This window comes from Artibeus jamaicensis, unplaced genomic scaffold, assembly GCF_021234435.1.
Source record: "Artibeus jamaicensis isolate MK-2021 breed Jamaican fruit bat unplaced genomic scaffold, CSHL_Jam_final scaffold_461, whole genome shotgun sequence".
Classification (NCBI taxonomy): domain Eukaryota; kingdom Metazoa; phylum Chordata; class Mammalia; order Chiroptera; family Phyllostomidae; genus Artibeus; species Artibeus jamaicensis.
Window position 1 is genome coordinate 6,013,980 of NW_026522045.1, and position 12,386 is coordinate 6,026,365.

General features: G+C 41.0%; 1 protein-coding gene across 1 annotated transcript in view; it reads right to left on the reverse strand.

Moving 5' to 3' along the window:
• LOC119046096 (nuclear RNA export factor 2-like) overlaps positions 1-12,386 on the reverse strand; it is a 40,438-nt gene that overhangs the window by 5,406 nt on the left and 22,646 nt on the right. The window contains 2 exon segments of the mRNA XM_053657471.1: positions 1,347-1,419; positions 1,936-1,978. Coding sequence (XP_053513446.1) covers positions 1,347-1,419; positions 1,936-1,978 — 116 coding nt within the window.

A 12,386-nucleotide genomic window follows, 5' to 3' on the forward strand; every position in this document is an offset into this window, starting at 1 on the left:
GAAATATTTGTTTTAGTTCTGTGAAATATGTCATTGAAATCTTGATAGGCATTGCATTGAATCTAAATTGCTTTGTGCAGCATGGGAGATTCTAATGCTAATTATTCCTATCCATGAACATGGTAGATGTTTCTACTTATTTGTATCTTCTTCAATTTCTTTCTTCAGTGTCTTATAATTTCCCAAGTACAGGTCTTTTATATTCTTGATGAGTTTCACTCCTAGACATTTTATTCTTTTTGAAGCAATTGTGAATGGAATTGTTTACTTAATTCCTGTGTTAGTTTGTTACTGACATATAAAATGCAATTGATTTCTGGATATAAATTTTGTATCTTGAAACTGTGCTAAAGTTGTTTATCTTTTCTAGTATTTTCTAAATGGATTTCTTAGGATATTCCATGTAAAAGATCATGTCATCTGAGTATTACACTGTTTTCAAATTATATATATATATATATATATATATATATATATATATATATATATATATATAATAAAATTAGGTTACCTTGTTCATGGACCTACTATTTTTGGAAGCAAAAATATCCAAATGCTTATTTCTCCAAATTGCCAATGTGTTCCTATACCCAGCCAAACAATCAATGAGCTACCTGCTACCCTCAAGGAAACCCAATACTCACTTCTGAGACCACCATGGTTTCCTGCTAGACTGGAAGGAGAAAAGCAGAACCATTTCTTGCTGCACCTGGGAGCGGGTAGGCCGAGAACTGCAGGAAGATGTGGGCACTAGAATACAGAATGCCCTCTGAGTCTCACTGATTGTGGAGTCCCTCACAAACAGCTCATCATTCATGATGAACATACTAGAAGGGAAAAGTTGTCCTCAGACAACTGATAGATGGATATGCCCACATACTCAACAATGATCCTCCTTCCATCACCACTCAGCAACCAGATCCTCCAAAGCCTGACTAAACCTACCCACCAGATTCCTTGCCTGGTAGCTCTGCCACTCCCACTGAGCTCACCTTTGGAGAGAAGGTCTACCAGCTTCACTAGATTTGTACATTTAACCCCATTGCATTTACTCTGAAAAACAGAGCAAGGGAGAGGACAGTCTAAGCCCATTTTCAGAGGAACACACAGTGTCACAGAGAACTCATATGATTTAACTAGGGTATACATTTAGTTAGTGTTTGGGTCACAAAGAGAACCCAGTCTTCTACTCCAGAGCTCACATTTTTAATTCCAATGCTGGACTGTTCCTTGGATGTACCTGTTGGTTCCCCACAATGCTTAAAAAAACCCAAACCTGCACTGCTCCATTCCCACACCCCCAAGCTTAGGCTGGGCTCCCTGTTCTCACACAGCACAGCACTCACCTGGAACTGTTGGCAGGGGTAGCGATGAAGGTCCAGGTGAAGGCACACACAGAATCCTGAGACTGCCCTTCCACTTCAACAACAACAACAATTACCCCCTTGAGTCACAATGCTTCACAGGCTCCCACTGCATTCTTCAGTCAGAGTCAGACTCCATACATGCACAAAGGGACAGTGGTTCACTGGGAGTCAGGAATGGAGAGGGCAACAATAGGAGCAACCTTCTCCTACTGACATGGACCCTACTACACCCTAGGACAACCACTTCACAAGTTCATTTGATTCATTTTTTCAGCTACCCATAGGTGACCATTATTAGTCCCTGTTTGCAAAAGAGGAAAATGAAAGTTATGTGTAACCGGCAGCCACCAAACCCCACCTCTGTGTCCCTAACAGCCAAGCTGTGTGGTGCTGACAGGCATGCATGAAGGTCATACCAGGATGGGTTGGGGGCTGAGTGGAGTCAGGAGAACAGAGAGGAAACAGGAAAAAAGAGGGATCAGGGAAGTTGGGGGGAGTTCTGAGAAAGATCCTAGCTTGCAGGAGGGACAAGTGGGGTATCTGGAGAGGGGACTTTCCACACACTCACCTTCCTTGAACACCCCATTGACACAGAAGAAGAGCATGTTTTTCTGAAATAGAAGAGTACAAGTGCTCAGTCACCATCTACACCACTGACCAACCTGCATGTTTCTGGGCCAGCCCAAGGGAGGAAGCAGGTTCTCACTGATGGGCAACCACATGTCCACCACAAAGGAATTGAGATCATGTTGAGTTTTGGATAACATACAGAGGGAGCACACAATGTCACGTCTTGTATGTTTCAGCAGCTGAAAGAGCAGATCTGTGGAGGAAGGCCAGCAAAGGTCAGGGTTGCTATACCCAGGGACCTATGACTGCCCTCTTTTCGCCTCCTTTGCCTGCCCAATCTCTCCCATCCCACACACACTGGTGTCCTTGAGGTTCTTCATATTTTTGTTATTTTTGAAGTACCCAAGCAAGCTGATTGTAGGAGAATAACAAACAAACAAAGAGAAACAGGATGTGGTGGTCTGGCCGGTGTGGGTGTTGCAGTGAGCTGGCTTGTGTCTGCTGGGGAGCCACACAGGCTAGGCGCAAAGTCTGAGCTGTGATATTTACAGATCTAGATCCTTTGGGGTTGAATGGAATGGTTAAGAAGAAACAAGTCTCATCATGATAAGCACCGAGGAGACTCTGTCTCCAGAGTTATAGATCAAGTAATATCTAAGGGGACAATGAAGACTGTCTGTCACCATGGTCTGGACCTCAAATGGGACTTGAGAACTCTCATGAGCAGTCCTATGCTTGGGTGGTTCAGTGTGTCCCAGCCCTCCCTCATTCCTGGTGGACCCTGGGGTACTCACTGCTAGAGGAATTGCAGCACTAGACTCTTCACAACATGAGATCCTTTATAGCTTTCCTGGAATCAAAGACATTTTGAGGCAATGTGGTTGATAAAGCCTCCCTTGCAATAAATACCCCAAATGTTTACCTTTCTCCCTCATCTTGTAGGGCTTGATTAAGTCGGGATGTGAATGTCAATGGTGGGGGTAAATCCTGGCCATCCTGGGAAGGGAACAGGAAGTTGGCAGTGCAGACCAGGAAACTTCTCCTGAATAATTAGGAGAATGGATAGGCTCACGGGATCATGAAAGACAGAAGTCAGGAGTGAAAAGAACCTGGAAATTTCATGGGCAAGATTACAGTGGGCATCTGCATCATGAGGTCTTGGAAGTTCTATTCTTGTATACAACTTGTGTGTATTTGTTTCTTTTTCTCTTCCTGTCTCCCTTCTTCCCTGCCTCCATTTCTCTGTGTGTGTGTTCATATATGTGGATTTTGGCAGACATCATATTCATCTCTTTTTCAGAAGTCCATATCCTCTCATTATGGACAAGGGTCTGAAGTAAATGTGTAATTTAAGCAAGACTCAAAGTGCTTGAGGGCAAATGTGGAAGTTATCCATGTGATTTAAGACGATGATGAACAAAGGCACTTACCAAGCACAATAACTTGGGGAAACATTTCCTGATGGCACTGTCCAAATCTAAATACAGAAAGAAATGGTTGATAGTTTGGGTTGCAATGCTTCCACTTAGTTAAAACATTCATGGCATGAACAGAGACAGGCGATCTGCCCACCCACCAGCTCCCTTGCCCTCCTCAGCCTCTGATTTCAAGGTTTCTGGGTCCATTTGCCTGCTGAGCACTAACCAAATCCCATATGGAAACTCAGAAACATAGTCTCCTCATCTCTCTCCACACCTTCACGTTCATATTACCTCCCCTCCACCCTTCCTCCTTCACCTTTTCCCTCCTGCTCTCTCTCTCCCTCAGCCCCTTTTCATCCTGCTGGTTAGCTTCCATCCAGAGGATCCTGCATTCCTTCTCCAGTGCCACAAGGCACAACATTTGGATCCCAGACTCCAGGGCTTCTTCTTCTTTCCTGTCTTCCCTTCTTCCTCTTGATCCCCAGTGAAGGCTCCAGAGAAGTGAGAAGGGGGTGGGAGCCTGCTCTGCTACCTCAGTGGGTGTCCAACATCCTTCAAGGGTCTGGGCCTGGCCCAGGCATGGCTGAGAATGCTGGAGGGATAGGGAGGCAAGAAAGGAAATGAAATGGAAGAACAAACAAAGGGAGTGAAGTTAGGAGAGGAAATTGGGAAGACATTGGGGAGTAGAGACAAAGGTGAAAAGGGAAAAAATGCAATTGGAAAGACATTCTGCCCTGGTGGTGGGGGATGGGTGTCAGATAAGGAGAAAGAAGAAAGGGAATGTCTTTCCTGCCCTTTCTTTCATCTGACCCTGGCTTGCTCTAGGTCTTCACATAGGAATGGAGAACATACATTTCCAAAACATTGGTTCTGTTTGACAGGTAGATCCTATTAGTTTACTGCATTATTTGGATCTCTTCTACCCTTGCTGATTTTCCCTCTAGTAATTCTGTCACTTGCTGTAAGGGGGGTGTTGAAGGCCCCAAATATCATTTTGGATTTCACTATTTCTCCTTTCAACCCCATCAGCTTTTGCTTCATGTACTTTTGGTTCTGTTTTTGATGCATAATCACTTATGTCTTCCCGGTGGATTTGCCCTTTCATCATTATGTAATGGCTCTCTTTAACAAGTCTCTTATGTATTTTCTTTTTTTACTGGAGATTGTACCACAGGTATGCTAATAAAATATCTTGGTTGTGCCCTAGCTGGTGTAGCTCAGTGGATTGAGCATGGGCTGTAAACCAAAGGGTCGCTAGTTTGATTCCCAGTCAGGGCACATGCCTGGATTGCAGGCCAGGTCTCCAGTGGGGAACACTGAAAGGCAACCACACATTGATGTTTCTTTCCCTCTCTTTCTCCCCCCTTGCCCTCTCTCTAAAAATTAATAAAATCCTTAAAAATATCTTGGTTGTATTGGACTCTGCATATTCTCTTAGGAATTGTGTTGCTGTCCATGCCTCTGCCCATAAACACTCCTGTCAATATATGTAATTCACCATGTGGAAGGATTTGGGAGTTTTTTGGTATCTACAGAAATAAGGCAGGCACAATTCTCTCTTTCAAAGGTAGATTCACTAAGGGTATTTTATATTTACCACATTCCACTGAAACAGTGCATCAGCAGACAACACTAGTGCTTTGTTTGAGTGGGCACGAAGATTACAGAAATTAGACTATTAGAAATCAGCTTCCTTTGAGGTCTCATATTTAAGGTGCTCTAGGTTTGTGTGTTGCACATTTTGTACATCAATTACCCCATGTTTCCGCAGGACCACTCAGGAGTAAAATTTCGATGACAGCTGATGTGCTGATGATGACCAGGCCTCAGATTAACACCTCCAGGGAGTCACTGCTCTCACTGTGTGGCCCGCTGTCAGGACAATCTTAAAAGTCAGAGCCCTTGAGACCTTCCATGTGCATGGCACTGGAAGTGAAATTGAACACGGGTAGAGCATTTTACCCATGAATACCACTTGCTCGGTTCCCAAAACTTGGAGGACACTGGAGTGCTCTTTTTCTTTCTCTGACACTGCACAACCCAGGGATCAGGACATTCTCCAGGCCTCGCTCCAAAAGTCTATCCAGAATCTAGCCACTTCTTACTACCTCCATTACTATGTGCTCTGGCCAACATACCAACATCTATATGGCGGATTATGCTGCCTTCCATCTAGTCCTCTGGTTTCATCCCTGCCCCTGACCATCGATTTTCAGTCCAACAGCAAAGCATAGGTCTGTGCATTTCACTCTGCTCAAACCTGCTTAACAATGGTCTGAAGGCCATGAGCAGGTTAAAAAGTCATGAGTTCAAAGGGGAGACCAGAGGGGAGAGGGAAGGGAATTTAAGGGGAAAAAGGGGTAGGGATTTGGAGGAACAAATAGGAAGGACACAGGGACAAGAACTAAGGGGGGGTGGAAATGGGAGGGAGGTGGGGAGCACAGGGTGGGGGGAGCTGGGATGGGAGAAACAGACAAAAAACTGTACTTGAAAAATAACTAAATAAAATTAAAACAAATAAAAAGTCATGAGTTCATAATGCCAGTAAACAATAACCACACCAAAGTGACACCTTATTTGGAAGTGGAGGTGAATGACAGGAAATCAAACCATGTCCATGAAAATCCAATGAAAGTTAAAAAACAAATATTAAAGGAGTCAGTAAGGGTAATGAGTGAACACATGGTTTATAGGAAGTAGAGTAATTTGGGGGCACTGACATTACTTCAGCAATAACGTTGCCAAGGAGAAAGTATAAAAGTGAGTTAGCTAACAGGTACAGCACTCCCAAAACCAGCTGACTAACTAGTTCCAGTGACTGAACAGGGGCTGAGGCTTGCCTCATCAAGGTGCTTCAGACACAAGGCACCTCAGTCATGGCCTTGTTTTGGGAATCTCTCAGGAGAGGGGATATGTGATAAAAACCACAGAGGGATACTCCTACACACACCCACACACAGACATGCATACACACATACAAACAACCACTTATTGAATGTATGCATCTCAGCACAATCTTTGTCTCACAGTCTTGCTGCCAGAATCAAAAGTGATAGGTTGGGCATTATAAAGCAGCTAGTACCTTTCACTTTGGACAATGCAGCCAACTTTACTTGTTTCCAAATTACTTATATGTAAAAATCACAGATTAAGGCTCACCACCACCTTAATAAAAATATATAGCAGAAAACACACAGGGGTGGTGTGCACCCACTGAGACTGTAGACACCACCTGGGAAGAGTTGGACAGTGATAGACCCTGGCCTGAGTAGGTGGGAACTGTGAACACCAGTATACCTGCTGGAAGAGGAAACCCACCAACAAAAGAACCACCAACAGAAAACAACAGAAGAAGATGAAGGAGGGAGTGGAAGCCATAATAACTTAACTCAGGACCAATCTGGAAATACAACTAAATGGTGGACAAATTACCCAGAGCGAGCAACCAAAGAAGAGCAAGAGAGAATCTCTAAAACCTTGTACACACAGAAAAACCAGCTTCAACACAACCTGTCCACACCCACAAAACACAATCCAAGACATGGTGGAAGGAGTGACCCTCAGTTAACCAGCTGGAGGTAAGGACACACCAAAGAAAGTCCCAACAACAATCAAAACCCACACACATACAGAGAGCCAACATAAACAACAGCCTAAGACCTGCAAGCTCAGGAGATCAAAGGAACTGCATCACTGAATTTCACAGGTCTACTACCATAGACCACACCATGCACCTATGGAGTCAGAAAAGATCAATTTAAGAATCAGAGGCTAGCAAGAAGAGTCTCACAAACAATGGGAAGACAAAGAAACAATCCCCAAATGAAAGGAAAGGAAGAAGCCTCAGAAAAAATGCTAAATGAAATAGAGGCAACTCAACTGTCAGAAATTAAATTCAAAGCAATGGTTATCAGGAAGCTCAATGAACTCACAAAGAACTACCAAAACCTACAAGGAAACTACAATGAACTCACCGCAAACTATATCAACATGAAAAAGGAAATAGAAACTATCAACAAGGGCCAAGAGGAAATGAACAATAAAATTTCTGAAATGAAAACACAGTAGAAGGAATTGAAAGCAGGCTAGATGAAGCAGAGAATCAGATCAGCGAGCTGAAGGACAAAGTAGAAAAAAACATGCAGAAAAAGAAAGAAAAGGAAATGAGGCTCAGAAAGAATGAAGAGGGGTTAAGGGAAATTCTGGACAACATGAAACATAATAATATCCATATAATAGGGATACCAGAAGGAGAAGAAGAAGAGTAAGAAATAGAGAACCTGTTTGAAAGAGTAATGATGGAAAACTCCCCCTGTTTGATGAGAGAAAAAGTCACACAAATCCAGGAAACACAGAGTGTCCCAATCATGAGGAACCCAAAGAGGCCCATTTCAAAACACATCGTAATTAAAATGGCAAAATTCCAAGACAAACAGAGAAATCTTAAAGGCAGCAAGGGAGAAACAGAAAGTAACATACAAGGGAGCCCCAATAAGACTAGCAGCTGACTTCTCAATGGGAATGCTCCAAGCCAGAAAGGAATGGAAAGGAATATTCCAAGTAATGAAAACCAGAGGCCTGCAACCAAGTCTGCTTTATCCAGTAAGGCTCTCAATTAAAATGGAATGCCATATAAGGAGGTTCCCTGACGAAAGAAGCCTCAAAGATACCTCCTCCAAACCAGCTCTGCAAGACACACTAAAGGCTCCACTTTAAGAACAGGAAGGAAAACAGTGAGAGAGAGAGAGAGGAACACAGGTTCAAAAATTGGCATTGAATAAATACCTATCAATAATAACCATAAACATAAATAGATAAATGCTTCAATCAAAAGAAAAAGAATAGTGAAAGGAGAGCAAACTCACAGTTATTAACAACCACACCTAAAACAAAAGCAAACTAAAAGGACAGCTAGATCATGAGTGGAAACATAGAAATGAAGATCTCAAGGAGAGTTAGCAACAGGGGAGTGGGAGGAGGAGAAGGGGGAGAAGGTACAGAAAATAAATAGCATAGACAGTAGATAGAAAATAGATGGGGGGCAAGAATAGTATGGGAAATACAGAATCTAAAGAACTTGAGACATATGGTCATAAACTAAAGGGGGGGTAATGGTGGGGATGGGGGTAGGGTGGAGGGGAATGAAGGGGGGAATAGAACAACTGTAATGGCATAATCAATAAAAATAAATAAATAATTAAAAAATAAAAGCAAACTAAGTGGACAGCTAGATCAGGAGCAGAGCCATACAAAATGAAGATCACATGGAGGGTTAACAACAAGGGAGTGGGAGGAGGAGAAGGGGGGAGAAGGTACAGAAAATAAGTAGCATAGATGATAGGTAGAAAATAGGAAGGGGGGAGGGCCAGAATAGTAGGGGAAATATAGAATCTAAAGAACTCGAGACACATGGGCATAAGCTAAAGGGGGAGAATGGTGGGGGAGGGAGTGTGCAGGGTGGAGGGGAATGAAGGAGGGAAATACGACAACTGTAATGGCATAATCAATAAAATAGATTTTAAAAAAGACATAGAATAGCTTATTGGATAAGAAATCATGACCCACACATATGCTGCCTACAAGAGACCCGCCTCAGATCAAAAGACTTACACAGACTGATAGTGAAGGGATGGAAACAAATATTCCAAGTAAATGGAAAGTAAAAAAAAAAAAAAGCCGGGGTAGCAATACTCATATCAGACAAAACAGACTTAAAAAAAAAACCCCATAAAAAAGAACCCAGAAGGTCACATCATAATACTCAAGGGAAGAATACATCAAAGAGACATAAACATTGTAAAAGTATATGCACCCACCATAGGAGCACTTAATACATAAAGAAAATTTTGGAGGGCTTCAAGAAAAATATTGACAGGAACACAATTATAGTAGGAAATTTTAACACCCCACTGTCAAAAATGGACAAATCTTCCGAACAAAATATCAACAGAGATATTGTGGCATTGAACAATGTCATAGATGAAATGGACTTAACGGATATATATAGAACCCTCCATCCCAAATAAGTTAAATACACATTCTTTTCAAATGCACATAGAAAATTTTCAAAGATAGACCACATGATAGGACACAAAACAAGCCTCAACAATTTCAAGAAAATTGATATCAAGCATTTTCTATGACCACAAAGGACTGAAACTAGAAACCAACATTAAGGAAAACACTCAAAAACACTGATACTCATGGAGATCAAATAGCATGCGATTAAATAATGAATGGGTCAAGAATCACATTAGGGAGGAAATCAGTTTATGTGAATGAATAAAAATGACCTCACAACAATTCAAAATTTATGAGGCACAGTGAAGGCAATCCTGAGAGGGAAGTTGATAGCCATACAGGCCTACCTGAAAAAGATAGAAACATTTCAAGTAAACAACCTAACCCTACACCTACAAGAACTCAAAGAACAAGAAACACAGCCCAGAAGGGGTAAAAGAAAGGAAATAACCAAGATCAGAGCAGAATAAAATGACACAGACACTAAAAGCACAGTACTAAGGATAAAAAAATCCAGGAGCTGGTTCTCTGAAATGATAAACAAAATCGACAAGCCTTTAAGCAGACTCATCAAGAAAAAAAGAGAGAGGACCCAACAAACACAATCATAAATGAAAGAGGAGAGATTACAATTGATACCACAGAAATACAAAGGATTGTAAGAAATTACTACTAAGAACTAAATGCCTAGAAATTTGAAAACCTAGGTGAAATGGATACATTTCCAGAAAAATATGATCTTGCAAAACTGAATGAAGAGGAAGCAGAAAGCCTGAACAGACCAATAAGAGCTGGTGAAATTGAAGCAGTAATCAAAATCTTTCTGACACACAAAAGCCCTGGACCAGACACTTTCACAGGAGAATTTTACAAAGCATTTAAGAAAGAGTTAACCCCCATCCTCCACAGACTATTCCAAAAAATCCAAGAAGATGGAAGACTCCCAAACCCTTTTTATGAATCCAGCATCCTCCTATTCCCAAAACCAGTTAAAGAAATAACAAAGAAAGAAAACTTCAGGCCAATATCACTGATGAACATAGACACTAAAATCCCCAATGAAATATTAGCAAACCACATACAGCAATACCTTAGAAAAATCATACACCATGATCAAGTGAGATTCATCCCAGGGATGCAAGGATGGTACAATATTCACAAATCAACAAACGTAATACATCACAAAATGAAATACAAAAATCACATAATCATATCAATATATGTGGGAAAAGCATTTGATAATGTAGGGCACCTGTTTATGATAAAAACAATAAGTGGGAATAAAGGGAGTATTCCTCAACATAATAAAGGCCATATATGAGAGACCTAAAGCCAACATCATACTCAATGGGAAAAAATTTAGAGCTTTACCATTAAGATCAGGATCAAGACAAGGATGCTTGCTTTCACCATACTATTCAACATTGTATTGGAAGTCCTAGTCATGGCAATCAGACAAGAAAAAAGAATAAAAGGCATCCAATTTGGAAAGGAGGGAGTAAAACTGTCATTGTTTGCAGATGACATGACAGTGTACACAGAAAATCTTACAGACTCCATTAAAAAAGTACTCGACCTAATAAATGAATTTGGCAAAACAGCTGGATACAAAGTCAACATTCATAAATCAAAGACATTTTTGTACACCAACAATTAAATATCAGAAATGGGAATTAGGAAAAAATCTCATCTGAAGTAGCAACAAGAAAAATAACGTACCTAGGAATAAACCTAACCAAGTAGGTAAAGGACCTGTACACAGAAAACTATTCAACACTGAAGAAAGAAATTAATGAATACACAAACACATGGAAAGATGTACCATGCTCATGGATTGGAAGAAGCAACATTATCAAAATATTCACACTAACCAAAGCAATTTATAGATTCAATGCAATCCCTATTAAAGTACCAATGACATATTTCACAGATAGAGAAAAAACATTTCAGTAAATTGTATGTAAATATAAACAAGCCTGAATAGCTGCAGCAATTTTGAGAAAGAAGAACAAAGGAGGGATCACAATACCTGATATCAAACTGTATTACAAGGCAATAGTAATCAAAACAGCCTGGTACTAGCATAAGAACTGACACATACACCAGTGGAATGGAACAGGGAGCCCAGAAGTAATTAAAAACCTCTATGGTCAATTAACATTTGACAAAGGGGGTAGAAGCATAAAATGAAGTAAAAATAGCCTCTTCAACAAATGGTATTGGGAGAGCTGGACAACTACTTTTAAGATAAAAGACTTAGATGTAAGTCATAACACCATGAATGTCCTAGAGGAAAACATCAGCATGAAAATCTCATATTCCACACAGCAACATCTTCATGGATAGGTACCCTAGAGCAATGGACATAAAGGAAAGAATAAACAAATGAGATCTCATCAAATTAAAAATCTTCTGCATGTCGAAAGAAAACAGCTCTAAAATGAAAATAGAACCAACTACATGGGAAAACGTATTTGCCAACGATACCTCGGTAAAGGGTTTGATCTCCAAAATATATAAAGAACTCACATGACTCTACTCTAAGAAGACAAACGACCCAATAAAAAATGGGCAAAGGACTTGAACAGACACTTCTCCAAGGAGGACATATAGAGGGTCCAGAGACATATGAAAAGATGCTCAGCATCACTAGCCATCAGAGAGATGCAAATTAAAACCACAATAAGGTACCACTTAACATGGGGCAGAATGGCCATCATAAAGAAATCAACAAACAAGTGTTGGAGAGGACGTGGAGAAAAGGGAACCCTAGTACACTTTTGGTGGGATTGGAGACTGGTGCAGTCACTGTGGAAAACAGTATGGAATTTCCTCAGAAAACTGAAAATGGAACTGCCTTTTGACCCAGCAATTCCATTGCTGGCATTATATCCTAAGAGCCCTGAAAAGCAATCCAAAGAACCTATTTACCCCAATGTTCATAGTGGCATGATTTACAATAGGCAAATGCTGGAAGCAACCTAAGTGCCCATCAGTAAATGAGTGG